This window comes from Gavia stellata, chromosome 8 (genome assembly GCF_030936135.1).
Source record: "Gavia stellata isolate bGavSte3 chromosome 8, bGavSte3.hap2, whole genome shotgun sequence".
NCBI classification, from domain to species: domain Eukaryota; kingdom Metazoa; phylum Chordata; class Aves; order Gaviiformes; family Gaviidae; genus Gavia; species Gavia stellata.
In genome coordinates, this window is record NC_082601.1 from 19,949,886 (window position 1) to 19,968,864 (window position 18,979).

The 18,979-nt window shown below is 40.4% G+C and overlaps 1 protein-coding gene across 1 annotated transcript in view; it reads right to left on the minus strand.

The window, feature by feature from the left end:
* DPP4 (dipeptidyl peptidase 4) overlaps window positions 1–12,622 on the minus strand; it is a 39,907-nt gene extending 27,285 nt beyond the window's left edge. The window contains exons 1-7 of the mRNA XM_059820534.1: window positions 12,617–12,622; window positions 12,450–12,534; window positions 4,027–4,125; window positions 3,364–3,458; window positions 3,169–3,243; window positions 1,163–1,215; window positions 989–1,061 (exon numbers count right to left, since the gene is read on the minus strand). Of these exons, the coding sequence (XP_059676517.1) occupies window positions 989–1,061; window positions 1,163–1,215; window positions 3,169–3,243; window positions 3,364–3,458; window positions 4,027–4,125; window positions 12,450–12,534; window positions 12,617–12,622 (486 nt within the window). The remainder of the gene's footprint in view (window positions 1–988; window positions 1,062–1,162; window positions 1,216–3,168; window positions 3,244–3,363; window positions 3,459–4,026; window positions 4,126–12,449; window positions 12,535–12,616) is intronic.
* Window positions 12,623–18,979: the final 6,357 nt, after the last annotated feature.

Here is an 18,979-nt window from a genome sequence, read left to right on the forward strand (position 1 = left end):
TACTTAACAAACTTGAATTACTAATACAAATCACGTGTAGCAACCTGACTTCAGGCCTAGACGCAAAAAACAATCAACTGTGATAAATGACATGATTACTGTATCGCTATTCTGAGATACAAGCTTATTTTACTTCATTAGGAGTTGTTTTCCACTGATTTGTCTTTCAAAGAAAAGCATCAGTACTTTTGTAAAACATTGATGGGGGTCTCAGCATTGCTAGTAGACCTGCAAAGATGGTGCGTTTCTTCAGTAGTGCTCAGAACTCCACTAGTTTTTGGCACCTGCCCGTCTCTCTAATCACCCCCGTTTTTTCACTCCAACAACTGAACAACACAGTTTTATTCCAGAGCTTCGCTCTGCAATGCAGAAAGCTCTTTTCAACATCCTTTGCTTCTGTGGTTGGGCTCTATAATACCTATGCTACAAGCAATAAGAATAAATAAACGTCACATTCTCCTGTGCTAGATCTTTAGTTAGATCCAATGCTCACCACAGGGAATGCATAAGCCTTGCACATGTGCACACAGTGGCTGCCACGACTGCCATGGATTGGGAAGAAGAGGAGGAAGAAAAGGACAGTGAGAAAGAGTACAAGAGAGATTTTGAGCCTCTAATCCCTGTTAGGTGCATCCATCAACACTTCATTGCTTATGGCGTAATTACGAGATAAAAATTACAGTGATGAGTAAGCAGACAATTGTAATGCTGCTGCCTTTGAAAAGGATGAGTTACTGTCTGCAACTGTAAAAACATGAAGTTCCTGTGCATTTGTGCACTCTATGACTACGACAGGAATGCGTTTTCATTAAAGAACAAAACAAAACACAGAGGGATTTTGGAGTCTTTCAAGCAACAGTAGTCAATTTGGAAACTAGTTCAGCTACTTTATCTAGCAGTAGGAAAGTCCCAAAACTTCAAGGGTACAGAGAATGTGAGCTTCCATGTCACGTGTACAAAAACAACTGTTGCACTTATCTTTACTAACCAGTTTGTGATTAACAGGTGACCAGGATATATATTGTATATCATTAGGTAGTAGTCCGTCATCTAAGATAGAACTGGAAAAACAAAAACAAAATGCAGCTAAGAGAAATCAGTGAAATATCATTTCATTGCAAAATAATGTTAAAACTACGTCTTGTGTGCAAAAATTACTGACCTGCTATTGAAATCATAGATGTGATATGAAGCTGTATAGGAATGCCTCCACAACTGCAAAAGAATTATTTTAATGTTAAGAAAATAAATTTCACCAGGATTCACATCTCTTACAGTTTGAATTACCTCTGAAACCCTCCTCACAGTTTTGCTTAAGACAGACGGAATGCCATGAATTTACAAGCGTAACAAATCTCTGCAAGGTTTAAGAAAAGACTAAAGCATCACCACGCCTCTGGGATCATCACTTAAATACTATGACAGAGGCCACTGACTGATTAAGGACAGACATACAGAGGCCAGAGATGCTGCATCTGTTTTTCAGAAATCCTTCTAGCTACATGGCAGACTATCATAGCTATGCACAGTTAATCCTCCTCCTTCTGCCTTACTGGCACACTTGCTGTTTTCTGTCTCATTTTCCATGCTGTATTATCTAACTTGGCATCTTATTGTTTAGTAGTCCTCACAAGTCCCAGCAGTATTTCTATAGCAGCTCCTCCAGTTCCAGGGTGACCTATTCCCATTCATATTGTCACAGAAATTAACCCTTTCTCGCAAAAACCTGCCTCTTGAATTCAGTCTGTATCACTCTGTGGGCACTTAGAGAGAAAGATGATGACAATAATGCAGACCCATTTAAATGTGTTCACGACATGGGGCTGAAGAGGTTTGATTTAGCCCACGGTGTTGACATGCTACAGTAACGCTACCTTCTAGGACGGTTCTTGAATATCTGTATGAAGATATAAAACAATAACTTAGTACTACACCACCAGATGGCTATTACATAAGAAGTGTCTCCATCCTCATGATTCATGTTGTTACTGTTTTCTTGCAATAAAGATTAATAATAACGTAACTTTCAATCACACTATTATATAAAGGTTAAAAGATCTTGCTTCAGCTTTAAAATAAAATTAACTCTAATAACTGCAACAAATAAAATACTATAGAGCAATAAATCATGAGTAGAGGGGATGTCTAGGGTGGCCGCTACTGATACAGTAAAACGTCAAACAATTCTGAACAATTCAGAAAGACAAAAGGTAACTGCCTTACTAGTACCTAGCAAGGAAGCTAAAACTGCAAAAAAGTGATGACTGCGTGCACGGATTGTGGCTGGCACAGTGTGAGAGGTATTCTTGGACTGCAAAGCCAGAAGATGTACACAGAGCTCAGTGACACAGTGCTTAAGTATTTGCACACTGCACAAATCAGCACTGAGCTTTTTACGAACAAAACAGGCAGCTCTCTATAAAAAAAAGGAAACAACAAAGTTACTGGCTTCTCAGTGCACACACTGTAGGGCAAATTATCGCCTCCATTAGGTTTCTGTAACTGTCCTCAAGTGGCACACAGAGCCAGGTTTTCATGCCAGCTGGCATAAACATAGGTTGACCTTTGTTACATGGTTCAGTACCAAGCCAGGATGAGGCATTGTGCTGGAGGTTTTCCACGTGCTTGCTGACAGTAGGGAGCAAGGACACCCAAGTCCACTCCAAGCGCAAGAGGACAGCCTTCTCTTATAAGCACGTGCTGCTTATCATTCACCTCCATTCCAAACTCTTATGTCCTAACACCACAATGTAACAACCATATATATGCTTGCACATACATGCTATGTATATCTACTCATCACTTCTCCTTACCCACACAACTCCTTGGACAGTCATGACTATTTACTCTTCTAGCTTGTCTCCCCAGATGAACCATCCAGCCTCACTCTCCTTGTGATATCTCTCCATCCAATTTTTATTCAGCTTCTTTTCTCAGGCAGTCATATCTCTTCTGCCAAGCTCACAGACAATATCAGTCTCTCTTCTCCTGTCTGCTCAACTTCACTGTTCCCCCTGCAGACATCCATCTCATTCATCCATCTTCCTGCATTTACCTCATGCTCTCTCGGTCTCTGCCATCCCTACTTTCAACACCACCTTCTCGCTCAGTTGTTCCCAAACCTTTATTTCCTAGTTTCATCCTCAGAGAAGTAAAGTGCGCTTGTACCTTTGTATAGCTGTACTGCAGAAGAGCAAACTTCTGGTCAGGAGACAATATAACTGTGGTTGCCTTGTATTTATCCTGTCAACAAAGGGCAAAAGGAACACATTACGCACTTATTCCAAAGAAATTGTGCAGAACAAAATACTAAATTCAGTACCTTTCCCAACGCCTGCGTATATTATATATAAGTCAACGTACTAATGTTGTATTCGCCAAGAGTACTGAGGATGTTCCTGTGTCAGCATTGATACGTAGGACGTCCCCATTAGCTGTTTTGTGAAGATACTGATTTCCTAGAAGAACAAGAGAGCTGCTAATAAACAAGTAAATGCTCATCAGTTACTTCTCTTTTCCCTTAAGTTTTTAAACAGGAAATAAAATTCAAAGATCTGGTCAATGTTGTGTTTCCCACTTCTGCAATGAAAGGATGCTTATAGCACAAGAACATTCACAAAATGCAGTCCTGGGGCTCACAGCCTCTGCCTTCGGACATCTCTTTCCCTTGGGGCACCAGGCATATTCAAAAGGAAAAGCACCGTGTATTCTCCTGTTCCCTGATAGCCTGATACACAGGAAGCTGACGTGCTTCAGAGTATTAACATGCTACTACAAAAAAGCATAGAAGCAAGTACGCCCTTTTAGCAGTAGGAGAATATAGCTTGCCATGAATGTGAACGGGTTTCTAAGGGGGGGAAAAAAAAAAAAGATCATAACTCTTTGAGCTATGCACCTTTCTATAATGGCACCATTAAATAATTTAACTTTTTTTCAGGATACAGTAGTCACCTCAGCATGAACGTATGTGTTTACTGAAGGTAGTACATTTTCTTGACATTCACGCTGCATATAGAAATGAATTACCTGAAATCCACTGCAAATTATGTGTTCTGTACTTATAGTCATTGTTCAAGTAATTCTGTAGAGTGTATGTTCTTCGTGCATCAGGCTCAGAGGTACTTTCTGAAAGAAAGAGACAGAAGAGAGGCTTTGATATTGCTGCAAATTGTTCCACCCCGGCTTCTTAACCTGACAGTAAAAATAAGTGGCTTTTTCTTGCTGGTTATTGATATATTTTAGCTAACCAGCTCTAAAATACTAGTAGTGAGAAGGCACTAAGGCTTTACTGCAAGATAAATCCAGCAAGCATAAAATCTTTAAAGGAATATCGGTGAGATCACTCAACAAACTCCAGTGAAAATTACAGATGCCTTTTCTCTGCTGGCATTTTACTTTAAGGTATGCAAGAGCTGTTATCTTTTAAGTACATGAAAATACCTTTTTGACAGTGACAAAAATAAACAGAAGACCTCTGTCCCTCTTATCTCAGGAAACGCACACTTGTACTCCTCAAAAACTGAAAAGAAATTATCCTAGCGCCTTTCCCCGCTACGCTCACTCTGGGAACTTCGCTGCAGAGCCCTGACTGCTAATATTTGCATCAGACATCAGTTGTGGGGTAGATGATGCAAAGCAGAGACATATATGCTTATGTTTGAGAGTAGCGGATGGGCAAGGCTGTCCAGATGAATGAAATGTGGCATCCATGTGAGTAGATGTACAGACCTTGAAAGATACCCTAAAATTAAAGCAGCTCTTGTACTTTGTCACATATTTCATAATACTGCTGTTTCTGTTCACGACACCTTCAATTGTGAATGGTCTGCTTATCCTTAAACTCAAATTTCAGAAATGTCTCAAATAAAAAAAAAATCTGAGGATCAGTAAAATTTTCAGGGAAGGTCTAATTTAAAAAAAAAATTAAATCACAAACGCTTACTGATAAGCTTATGATGAAATAACTGGTTAAATATTTATCCCTCTCGATGTGTTTTTCACCAAGGTGTCTTAATGTTTACTGCAACATTACTATTTTGACTGCAAAATTAAAGCCAAGTAGCTGGGTTACTATGAAAAGACTAAGTGAAACTCTGAACCCAGTTAAGCTAATGAGTTTGGTCATCAGCTCCAGTGCACTGCAGTCAACTTCTATGAAAAATATCTCTTTCTTACAGGCTGCAGTGCACAAGCTTCTCTTTCCAAAGTCTGAAAGTTGGTAGTAGTAGTAGTAATAGTAGCAATAGTAAGTTTGTAAGTCTTTGTGATCTTTTTCCTCTGGAAACAAATTTTAAATTCAGGTGTGCAATTCTCTCCCTGCTTCCTCCTCTGCCTTTCTTTTTTTTTAATGGAAACCTAAAAACTATCCTCATACAAATCTACACAGTCCAGAAGGGAAGCAATTTCTATTTCAACTGACTGAATCATTCCTTTTTTGTTACTACCAGTACAAATCAAAAGACCTAGGATAAAAACAATTGATAAAAACACTCAAGTACAGACATGGTGACTGATCAGCCAAGACAATAACCCACCCCAATCAATTCTGAGAGTCTCAGTCTTTCAGATACTTTTAAACAGACGACCTCTTCTTTCATTATGTAGAAGAAGAAAAAGAGTGTAAAGTCCTTGGGAACACACACACAGAGAAAAGCACCTCACAATAATTTTTGCAGATTATCTTTCTGCAGGTTAAATACATGTGACATCTGGAACAGGACAGGAAGGTATTCGTATTAGCTATTACAGTTTTACTCTTCTTTCCAAACAATAAGCACACTGCATATATACAGCACAGACTGTCCAGCCATTGCTGCAATAAAAGTCAAGAGCCCTAACAAACAACAATTTTAATCTAAGATGCTCAGTAAAGTTTAAAAAAACCGCTTGCTCAATTCCATCTGAAATGTGACTGTTCTAAAAAATTACTAGATTTTTTGCTCATGAGGTTTCCGTGAGAATATTAATTTCTCAGGTTAATTATTCTGTATTAACTGAATATTTAATTTGATGGATTATGAACAAGAGTGCATCAGATATTCAGGCACAGTTGTCTAGTTGGGAACATCACTTCCCTCCTTCCTAATTGAGTAAGTGTCATTTTCTATTAGAGGGGCTTCAGAAAGCAACAAAATTCTCTCTTGGAAAAGGAGGAGCAATTTAAGACAGGTGGCTGATGAACAGGTTTAGGGATTTTTCCAAACTGATGAATGTTTTTTCCCCCTGGTGACATACATATTTTGCTGAGGTCTCATTACTAAAAATCAGGCCACTATTAAGATTTGTTGGCTGTGTATAAAATTAAAATTTCATTTTCTGTCAACACCTTCCACATAGTAACTGAATATGAAAACATACGCCAAGCTGTAAGGGTATAGTCATAGAAGTTCTAGTTGAAGTATTTTCTTAATTTGCGAGACAGGCCACTACCAGTATATTCTTACTTATCCACATTACGCCACTGACCAAAGACACTCAACATACATTGAATTCTGCATTTTGGTTCTTCTTGTTCAGATTTCGTTTGGAAAAAGGTGCCAAACAGGTTTATTTTGACAAAATAAAGTAGTTGTTGACGTTCAAGAGCATTTTATCGGCTTTGAAGATTGGATACAGGGCAATGTATGCTTGTATTTTAGCAAAACAGCTTCTTGCACTCTTAGGTTTCTCAGAGAAGCTGTAGGCTGAATTTTCTTGCCATTTTTCTTTTTTGACTATTCCAGATACAGACTTATTTTTTGAAATTCCAAATGACTAGCTCTTCATCTCTACCCTATTCTCACCCCCAGCAGCACATACCTTTTTTCACTGTCATAACGATATACTGGAAGTATTTACATCATTTTTTCAGTGGTGCCCAGTGACAGGATGAGAGGTAACGGCCACAAACTTGGTCATAGGAAGCTCCATCTAAACATGAGGAGCTTCTTTACTTTGAGGGTGGCAGAGCACTGGAACAAGCTGCCCAGGGACATTGTGGAGTCTCTTTCTCTGGAGATACTCAAAACTCACCCGGACGCATTTCTGTGCAACCTGCTCTAGGTGAACCTGCTCTGGTGGGGGGGGTTGGACAACATGATCTCCAGAGGTCCCTTCCAACCCCTCTCATTCTGTGATAATACCCCTGTTGCTATAGCAAAAACTTAAGTCAGTCCTTCTGGGAAGAAGGCTCTTAACCTTTCATGTAAGTAGTACTCAGCGTTGATAAACAGTTTTGTTTCAATTTTGGATTTTTTTTTAATGTGTCACCCTTTCTCAAGAGAAAAACTGAGCCAGTTTCTGTAGGTGTAAGGTGTAAAGTAAACAAGAAGTTAACTATTGTGTAAGGTTTATGGTATGACACATCACCATACCAAAATCTAAAGTTGTTGAAAAATTACTTTTGCTATATGTATTGTTCATTCTCCAGTGTCAAGGCACATTTTACTGATTTCCATATGTAACAAAAAAGAGCAAGAAATTATGTTACCAACTTAAAAGACATGGAAAACTATAAAACCAGTAATAACAAAAGTTTTACTGCATGTTCACCACTACCAAGAGAGACCTGGAATAACCACAACAAGGGAAAGATGAATATAACCATGATGCTCAGCAACAATGAGAAAGAAAGGGAAAGATAAACAATAAAAATCAGAAAAGGTGAATGAGTATCACCATTTTAAAGCGACAGCAGAACAAGAGCGAGAATGATCTGCAATCTAAGAATGTAATTTAGGAGCAGCGTGAGAGATGCAAGAAGGGAAACCTGACTGATTCAGTAGTTAGTCAGAAAAGTAAGTGATATTTCAGGCTATTTTTTCCAAACGTCCCTTATTCCCTGTTTCTCTTCCAATGTGTGTAAAAAAGCACTCAAAAACCTCCCTCCCTACACTCAAGCCCCCAGTTACTGTCTGAGATACGTGACAACTACAGCACAGAAATGGATTTCCAGCAAAGAGGAAAGTAAAAATGACTCTGCTGCATCAGGCCAAAGGTTCATTAACCCAGAATCCCGCCTGATTCCCAGTGGCTGATGCTGGCCATCAGGTGAGACCATAACCAACGGGTGAGTTGGTCCTGGCAGTTCACCCAGGCATCACCCTCTGGGGCTGCAGAGACTTCCCCAGAGGGAGGTAATCACTAACTCTGTAATCAATAGCTCAGAGTCCCTCTCAAGTTTGCCTCATCTCATGCAAAGCAAGGAAATAAAAATAGCAGATGTGTTCTACAGATAGCAATCCACTGCTGGTAATTTTGTTTGCATTACATTACTCAACATTTGAATTAAGGTAGATAACCAATTTAAATGACAGTTACAGAAGTCAAGGACATACAGCAGGAAAACATCTCCATTCTCTTATCTTTTCCTTCACTAGTTATAAAAGTAATATATCCACACACAGCATGAAGACTACAAGGATCCTGTAATGCAGAGCAAGGTGCATGAATACATGGTGAAAAGAGAATAGTTAGAACAGTCGGATTCAAGAAAAAAGACTGTTTGGTCAGACAAGTCTATAGCATACTCACAACATGGTAATTAACCTGCTGTATCTCCCATACAACTTTGGGGAGAATTTCAGCCATGGTTTTGATTAAAGTCCTTTGAAGCTAGGTTACTGGAATTAACTACTGCTCACCAGTTATATAATGGTTCTCTAAAAAAACCCACACAGAGTCAAGATTCTTATCTAAACCTTCATTTTTGAATCTAGATTCAAAGACATTCTACTTCAAAGATCAATTTCTGATCCATAGTTTTACATTTCCTTACAGATTTTCTAAGTTTCTCCCTAAACACCCTTAAACCTAATGCCTTTCAGAAACTGGAATAATACAGGACCCCTTATTCCCAAGATAACTGTGACAAATCACAGCTGCCAGATTCATTCATCTTGTGGCACAGATCTTCAAATACAAGGGTTGTATATCAGCCAGAAGCCTCTCCGTATTTTAAATACACTGTTCAGTTGCAAGCAGAGTGTTGACACTGGCAACGGATACTCCTCCACACCACCCAGTCACAAATTTGCTTAGTTCAGGACAGAACGCAGATAGCGTAAACAGGGGAAGACTTTAGATAGGACCATCCTCAACAGAACAATCATAAGAGCTATTAGGAGACTTTTATTTCTTTTTCAGTTACACATTAACACGGCTGTGCGGAAGATCTGCAACCTCACCTCTCCCGAGTCCTTGAAGCACAGAGCTGTCTCAGCACTCCCAACATTCTTCAACTTCAAATCCAGGATGACAACATGAACTTATTGGACTCCTGCTGCCAGTAACCCTTATCTCTATTTATGGTAGCTTTCTACCAGCCACTACTAATACCCAACACATCAGTTAGGCATCAGACTCACAAAAGTACCCTTAGGGGACCTTAAGGTCATTAACCTCCCCAGCACCTGCTGTGCTTTTCCAACCTCTTCTAGGCACATTTCTATCAAAAGACCGCAGAAGCGGTATCATCTAACCACAACAGTGATGAGCCTTCTCATTTAGTGAATATCTCACCCTTGGAAAATTAGACATCTGGGTGAAGGAGCCTGGTTTGTGACCAGACAGTTGTACAGGACCCCTCACTCTAAGGCTGTTCATGACTTGCTCATGGCAGCAGAACAATACTAGATATTGCACTGTCTCCTTTCTGCTCTCAGCGCTGGCTACTCTTCCTCCCACTCCTGGCCCTTCTGCCCAGCTAGCCATAACAAAAACTGCTGTTAGAGAAGCAGTAATGGTGTATGTTTAAATCTGCCTTTTGCATGGAAAGTTACAGGAGAAAAAAATGGGAGAAGCCTAAGTAAATGGATAAGTGAATCATGAGCAGACAGACCACAATATTTTAGAAAATACTCATGCTTTAAGGGTAACCACTTGCTACAGTAGTCACCTCTTGAATAGCTCCTCAAAGCATAACCATGCTTTCGTCAACAGACTTCAAATACAAGCCCCAAAGCTGTTTTGAGATTAAACTGTTTGATGCAAGTAGCCCCATGTGGTTATTAAACATAAAATAAAGTGGCAAAATAGGCAGTGGGTATAAACAAAACCTATAGAATTTTGTACACAGTTCTGGCTGAAGACCCTCAAGGTAAATACTGAAGGGTTGCACCCAAAATTAGGGAACCCTTTTGCAAATTTAAGCCTGCAGTATTTGCCCATGCTAAATTGCTGCAACAGGTGAAGAAGTTCCGCTTGACAGGCATACAGAGCAGCCAACAAGCCAGAACTCCTCTGGAGTGCCTAAATTTCACAACCTTTTACAGCACTGGAACCCATTTGACAAACTAATTCTGTGCTGCGTGACTATTAAGCTTATGAAATGAAAGTACATTAAGAAGCATGGTGAGGAGAAGAGCAGCAGGCTAAAGATAAGAAATCCAAAATCAAAATAATCTTTGTATATCAATAATCATTGCTTTCACTTGCTGCGCAATGCTTGAGCCATTGGGATGAAATAAAGACTTGATTGCAATTACAATTACTTTTATCAGAACAGACTTTGATCTCACATAGTCACCGTCATGTGAGCTGCTCCTCCCCACCGCCCCTCAATTTTGCCACCTCTCATTTTGTACTCAGTCCAGCACCTGTACTGTCCCAGGAGGCATTCTCAGCTGATTGGCATGCCTGAAGGTCGTTCATAAGGCACATAATCAAACTGTCAGCAATTAAATGCACTAACCTATAAAGGGGTAATTACAAGTGCACCACCTGTACACTCTCAGCTAACGGAAAACATTTGTTTAGCACCCTTCAGTCAAAAATTCAAAAGCACCCTGCAGTTCCTGAACTGTAATGCTCACAGTTGTTATTCAGATGTTACTGCTGGCCTGATTTGGGAAGAGACAGGAATTCAAGTTTTTGAACTGGGACCTCTCCAACTCAGTCCTTATTTTACCCGGAGGGGCCTAGTGAACTACCTGGGCGTGCATGGTAATTTCCCATGCATTAATTTGAGCCAACAGTAAAAAGACTGACACATTGCCTTACTCTTTTACAAGCAAAATGATGCAAGCCAATGCTGACAGCATGGTGATATTCTGTATGTCATCCAAGAGAAGTGTTCCTTTAAAGTAAAATCTATTTACTGTATACTCAATGACTGATTCTAAATTGCACCCACTTCTACAGCAAAAGGCTTTCTATGCGACAATTTGTGAAAGAAGAAAACCCACTTGATTTTCAGTAAGACATAGCATTGGCATTAAGGTAGACAAGCACCAACCCCTCAGCAGAGTTCAGGCCTGCATACTGAATTCTTTCACTAGGTGTTATGCCTGCACGCATGCATCTGATAAGCTATCAAGACCCCTTCCTCTTGCTCTTCCCAACTTCTGAAACCAAGAGTATTTTCTGTTACCTCAGAAATCTGCTTTTTTGAGATAAGTGGCCAAAAGCTGCCCAAAAATAAGAGAAAAGAGAGTCAGCATCCACTGATGCAAGTTTTAGCCCAGAAGGTATGTAATTCAGGTATCTGGACTTCGAAAATCTAGTACTTAATGACTGTGATATTAATAATGACAGAGCTGAATTGCAAAAAAGTTTAATGTAAATGATGCCTTACGAACACTAGTGACACAAGCTTTGCCTCTTTAATTGACATACAAAAAACCCACCAGAACTTTCTGGGCACATAAGCAATTGCTGTATTCATAAGATCAACATGCGCGTCTGCACACTTCCTGGGGTGCACCTCACAAACAGAAGACTCCCAAAGGTCTAGTCCAGAAAACACTTTGTTTCCTTAGAGCTCACAGTGCTGAATTCTACCTATCGCAACTGCTCAGCTGTTAATCATAAGAACACAAAAGGAGAGATTAACCTGCAGCTCTGTCCTACCAGCTGGAAGCAATGTATTGCTTGATGGGGATTTAACGCTGTTTCACATTAACATCCAGAGCTACAAGGACGACCTGGAAAGTACAAACCGATCAGAGTCCAAAAATGCATTCCAAATCTTTTCCTACTTTTCTGACCTCTGTAACTGTGCTGTGTGTATAATTTCACTCAATAACTTTAACAAAAGTTGTGCAAAGAAAGCAAATTAGAGGGAAGATAGTAAATTTTCTAGGGTGTATTAACGAGATAAGATCAATTGGCATTTTACTGCAGGTTCCACAGCCTTCAGCCGCAATAGCAAAGGAAAACGCTGAAAACGCTAGTGCTTGTAACTAGTATTTTCTCAGCTCACACGGGACTCAAGAGACTTTTTAACTCCCTCCCCCGCCGCGCCCCCCCGTCCTCCCAGGTGAGACACCTCGGCGAGGTCCCCTCCAGTTTCCCGGGACCCGCAGCTCTACCACCCCCCTTCCCTAAAGCACAAACTTTCAGGGAACTTCCCCCCCCGCCCCGCTGCAGTGGGCGTCGCGGCTGCGGATCCCCCGAGCCCGGCAAAGCCCGAGCCCCGGCGGCCGCAGGGGGCCCCGCGCCGCCCTCCCCTCCCGGCCCCGCCGCGGACTCACTGCCGGTGAGCAGAGCCAGGGGCACGGCGATGACCGTGACGACGACGGCGACCCCCAGGATCCCCAGCAGCCACTTCAGGAAGGTCTGCAAGGAGAAGTCCCGTCAGGCGGCAGCCGCGGCCGCGCGGGGCCCGCGAACGCTGCCGCCCGCCCGCTCCCTAACCCACCTTCATGGCGCGGCGGGGCCGGCGGAGCGGAGCAGCGCGGCCGGCGGAGCGCAGCGCGGCGGGAGGGCGGGGCCGCTGCCCGGGGCGCAGGAGCCGAGCCGACCGCCGCGCCGCACTCCTGCTGCCGCCCTCAGGGACTTCCCCTTCAGCGGCGCGAGGCGCCTAGGCGGGCGGGGGCGGCGGCCGCTCGCAGGAAGCGGGCACCGGGCATCGCCGGGCGCCGGGGCTTGTGCAACGTCTGGCTTTTCCCGCCGGCTCTGCAGCTTCGCCTGCTGGTTTTCGAGCTGCGGTTTCTCCTTCAGTTCGAACACTTGGAGCGCGGTGACAGAGCTGTGCGTTGAAGCGGAGGGACCTTTGACACGAAAGGATTTCTGTAGGAAATGAGATAGCGGCCAGGCGAGGTCCCAGAAACGCTAATGGCAAAGCACCTAAGGCTTTGATAACAGCAGCGTTTCTTGGAGGGTTTCTGCTCTTTGAAGTTCTTTCTCTGGCAACCAAGTAATGGAAAGACCGGTAAAATCGCAGGAAGGGCTTATATTTATTTCTTCGGCACAGGTTCTTGGCATAAAAGAGATGGATTTGTAGGTCTGCAAAATGGAGTTTTAAATTAAGACCAGAACATGGAAGTACAGGATAAAAGTTTAAAATTTAGCTCTGAAGATGACCCTGGTTTATCACATCAGACAATTCCATTTCCCAGGAGAATTTGAAGTACGTGTTGAGGTGGTAGGACTAATGGGTGGAAAAGACTGAGACTAGGATGTAAATCAAAACTAGAAAGCATTTGATTGTTTAAGAAGCTGAGCAGCACCAATTAGTCAGAAAGCAGTGGGAATTTCTGGAATTACTCTAAGAGAAGAATTCTAGCCTCAAAAAAGTAATCATTGAGTGGTGTGGTTTGTGCTTTTGGTTTGGTCCATCTTAGCTTTTTTCCCCCCTCCATCTGCGGAACACTAGCAGTTACCAGAGAGAGATGTAGGTATTCTATGACTTGAGAAATGGAGCAGAAAAAGTATGTGATCCGCTAGAGCAAGAGGAAGAGACTCGAAGCCAAGGGAGATAGCAAATGTTCTTAGTTTTGCCTTCAAAATACTTGTTGTCAGAGCTTTCAGTAAAGTTGTGCTGCTTGTTCCTTCATTCCACTTCTGCAGATTGAGCAGAACATGTAGTATATTGCTGTTGTTTCTTAAGTAATCTGTATCTGGAAGTGGGTTAGTAACTTTTTATAATAAATATATCTCCTTTAGTGTAACCCAAAGTATTTACAAACATTAAGGGTTTGTTTATATGGAAGGTAATAGACTTCCTTTAGATACAAACTTATGCTCTGTTCCCTGTTGTATACCATGCTCCTTGAAGGTAGCGGTTACTACGAGTTATGAATTTACACTGTGCTAGCTATATTGGTTTACTTTAGGAATGCCGTTAATGTGCCCTGACAGTGGTTCCATGCAGCTCAGCATAAGTTTATAATGCAGGATCTAACGTGCTGCAAATTCACAGCTTCCTTAACGCTGATTTCTGTGTACAGAGAAGTCCACTTTTACAAAGTAAAATCACAGTGAAATGGCAGTCTTTTACATTACTTTTCAAACTAGTATCCCATATATGCTGTGAGATGCATGAACAGAGTTTTAGAACGTCTTACAGCTCCACTTAAATACCTATCTGGTATGCTGTGCATTCGCTTGTCTTGCCAACAACAATAAAAAACAAAACAAAACAAAAGAAACACCCACCCCAGGGTGAATTTTCATTTTCCCAATCACAACATATATATAATTCAGCCAATCTGTGTTTTACTTTCCAAACATTTTAAATAGTATAGTAAGTATAGTACAATCAAATTATAATCTCAGTCTTGTGATAAAATGTACCTGAATGTTACCAAGCTTTTCATAGCCAAGTTGCAGTTTAATAATGTTTTGAGAGGCCATCTGCAAGATTTTAATGCTTCTCAGTGGTTAATTGTAAGAAGAAAAAGACCTACGCTGACAAAGCATATGCCTAGCTTCTGCTAGTTTCAATGGGTTCACAATTTTAAGTACCTTTGGAAATCTGGATTCATGTATCTAGACTAAACGTCTAATAATCTACAGTGCTTCTGACTCTGGTCGTGCCAGAAAGGCTTATGGGACCTGATTCTCTACTCAGAACGACCTGAGTGGTCCAGTAAGAGTCACTATAGCAGAATATGTTTTCCATTTAGTTGCAATAGTTCTAGCAGTGATTCTCTACACCTTGGAAAAATCTCAAGTTCCTCCTGTCTGATCAAAATACCCATGGTCCCAAAAATGATTGCAATGGTTTTGCTTCTGGTGCTCTGTCAGATTGTCTTTTGTGGTAACAGTATTTCAAATTACTTTATACTGTGGTGTTCTTTTGCAATCAGATATGTATTAATGTGATGCCAAGAGATTAAAGAAATGACTGTCCAGCAGTGGCTGCTACACAATAAAATTTGATAAGCCACAGCTGTTCATCATATTGTGTGCTGAACACAGAAGTATTCATAAAGAAGTGGTATGATTAGGAAGAGCTACTTACTAGAAAGAACCAAAACACAGCTTTCAGACTGAAGGTTGGCTTTCCCAAACACTTGGTGACCTGCCAGATGTGATGTCTCCTTCAGAATTCTAGCCCCAGTGAAACTTAAGACTTTGTTAGAAGTCTGTTTATATATTTGAGTCTTTCCTCCAGAAATATTTGGAGAAATCAAACAGGAAAAATGGAAAACATAAGCTCTCTCTGCAGAACAAAAAAAAAATTATTGTTTGTGACTAAAATGTATACAGTCTGCTTTACAGGTGCAATAATGTGTTCCAGATGTCTCAGTGTGTGGCTATGGGAGACAAAATATGTGCTGGAGAAAGTTTTATACTGATTCAGTGGCTCACTTCAAATGTGCTGTGAGGAAGAGAGGGCAAAAGTGCTATTAGCACTGAGGAGTGTTCAAGTTCTACTTGACTAAGTGTGTCTTTTGATACCAAATAATTTAAAAATGTCTGTTTTTTTCAGAAATAATTTCTTTTTGTTTCTTTGCATTTTGAGGCTGAAATGGCGTAAGAACAGTTTTGTAATTCATCATTACAGTGGTTATGTTTGAGAGGATTGTGAAGAGAGTGTTAACTGTAAATCAGGGAAGCAAATGAGGAAAAAAACCTATTTTCTGTGGTTATGTCATTAGGACAACCCTTTCAATGTGGCTAGTAGTGGCTGTCATTCAGTTCTTTCAAATTTATGTGTTTTTCTTTATAAAATTAATTTCCTGCCAACTGAAGATTCTTGCCACATGTCCTCAGAGCACAGTTGAATGGGTAGAGTATCTCCAGTTTCTGTTAATTTTATTGTATTAATTCCTATTAGTCGTCTTGTTTTGCTTCAGTATGCTTATTTTTCCAGATACTTAGTAAATAGGGTGGAAGAGGAAGGATGCTGCACAGTCAGCATATAAAGTACCGTTAATGAGATAATATTGGGAACACTTTTTAATATAAGGCCACCTGGAAGTTCTAGGCAGCACATGTGCAGATACACAGAGGACTCTAGATACACACATGAATTCATGGAATATGGAATTCTAGAAGGTGCAGTACACAATACAGTCAAAACATCTGGGCCAGTGGTACTGTTTTCATACAACTTAAAAAAAGGATAAGGTTCAGTTTTCCAGTAGAGTGAAGAAGTTTATGCACCATAACTGCATCTATGATACACTTACAATGTATTTCAAATAAGATGGGACCCATACCCTAACTCTTTTGTAGACTTAAAACTCACATCAGCTGCAGTGCCATCTTTTATAGCATGCCAGTCAAGACCCCTTAAGCAGTCCCACTTCCCTTGCTTTGTTTGCTGAGAGCAAGTTGAAGCCCCCTCATACAAGCAGCAGCATCACAGGCAACACAATCAACATGATAACTGACAGCTGTTGCTTCATTGCCTGAAGACTTTGAAAACCATCTATTATTTAAAAGGAATCTTCAGGCCACTCTGTTCCTAAATTTCTCTACCAATGTACCACTCACAGGATGTAAGGTCTAGAACTATCGCTCTCCCTTACTAGAGTACAAAATTAAGATTAAAACGTAAATAGCAATTGTCTCTTGGCTTGAATGCTGCAGCTATTCTGCCCTCTCTCAGCCTGCAGACATGGGTAGCTATTGTACAGTAAAGACACTTTTAAAAGAAGTGACTGCTACTTATTTCTCCCTATGTTTGTACCATTCACTGAGTTTCACCTAGTGTGTATAAGAAATATCCAACACATACCTCATTTTTTTTGATCCCATATGGACTTTCTCTGTGATTTCAGGATATGTAAGTCCTAGTCCTGTTGAGCTAAAACACGTGTTTGGAACTTCTGGAACATGCTCAACTTCATCTCACTTCTGAAGAAAAGGTGTCTTTTGATTCATAGTCTAGATTGGGACTCAGAAAATTAGACATTAAATATTTTTGCTGTGTTCCAGACAAGATGCATAACTTTGAGAAAATAATTTATACCCCTCTGTTCCTAAAAGCATATAATTTGCAAAAATGTGGGTAAACAATATTTTCATAGCTGACAAAGCCGTCATTGGGAGATGCTGAAATACACTGGTGACAGGCACCACAGGAAAATGGATTTGTAACTCAGGAATCCTGTTCTTCAGAGCACTAAATATCCTGGACATAGTGGAATAAAACATTTTAGAGAAAATTGCTTAATCTATGGAAATAGAAGAGTTAACTGTTTGTACCATTTCAGCCTGGACCACATAGATCCAACTGTGTATAACTGAATCTTTTTCCATTCCAGAAGCACTTTGAACCAAACCGCTGTGTACAAATGGGATTGAATAAGCAACAAATATGTACACACTCTTTTTTTCCCCCCTTTTTTTTAATCTCCAGTGATATTTTGGATGCTATGATGGGGGTTTTTTTTAGCCCAAGGTTCTATTGAGTTTTAATTGTATAAAGCTGGGATGTTTGAACAGCTTTCTGTTGCTGTGAGAAGCTGTTCTAGATGCCAAGTTGGGTATGATCAGTCCTGATCTGAAATTACAGAATATTGGTTCCTGTAGCACTTTGGGAGGGCAATCTAATCTTATTTTTCCAGAAATTCTATGCCATCAGTGAAACTTTCAGATGCCTTTAAAAAACAAATAAGACACAAAACAATACTAGTTATTCCTAGCAAAAGTTCCAGGTGCTAATTCTGATTCAAGAATACTCCCGCTTCATATCAACTTCTGCTAGATGCTTGCTAAGCCTATTGGCTTTCTTTTAAACCACTTGCCTTTAAGGACATTTTAATATAGATACCTGGCATATTGCTATTATAGCAAGGGGAGAAAAGTGGGTTTGGGGAGTCATCAGAAGTAGGAGGTGCATAACAGCACCTGTGGCTATTTGAGAGTTGCAGCTACTACCATACCTACAAAAACATGTCCTGGGCAGCTGAGAGTGTAATAGTTTGGATTGCTAGAAACACTGAGATATGGAAACAAAATGTTCTGTCACCGTGATGGAGAAGGCACAGGTTACTGAAATGATAGTTGCGCTTGTAAGTTAGAGTACAATGTTGCTAAACGCAAGAGATGATGGACAAAGCAAGTTCTCAGAGGAAGAAGGAAGAAGAGAATACAACACAGATTAAGAGTGACCCCAGGGCCATTCGAGTTGGCTTTACTTGGCAATCTTACAAAATTTGAAGAAATTTTGTGGCAGTTTCCACTACTAATGGAGTATATTGCACTTAGTATTTTTCAAAGCTATCCTCCTGCCTTTGCTGAGAAACAAGAATTTATGCTAATGAAGAATACTTGTCTGTTCAGTCTTGTTTCCCCCTCTGGCTTCGTTTTACATGATTTCTTTTTCAAAGTTCACACAGCTCTTTTCTGAGAACCATTATGGAGAAAATGTGACAAAACAGAATGTTGAGTTTGTTTTATCACTCCAAACAAACCACTTCCAAGATCTCAGTGACACTAAAATATTAGAATAAAATGAAATGGAGTGCAAAGAAGCACAAGGGTTATACACATGAAAAGTCAACAGAAAAGAAGCTTGAAAAAATTTATTTAAGGCTATCATTTAATATCCTTAAAGCTTAGCCTTTTTATAACAAAGGTTTTAAGAGGGATATTAACTTCTCAGGCATTTGTAACTGCCAGCCCCTTACAAATAACACATGCAATTGGTGATTGAATCCTTTGTGTGTAGAAGTCAACTTTTTAGAAAAATAATTTTATCATTAATATAAATGGAGTTACTTCAGTTCTAATAAATGGAAAATATGAAGACATGGAACTTTCATAGTCTTAAAGCTGTTAAGATAACCATCTCTTAGACAATAGGTTTTCCATATATAAACCT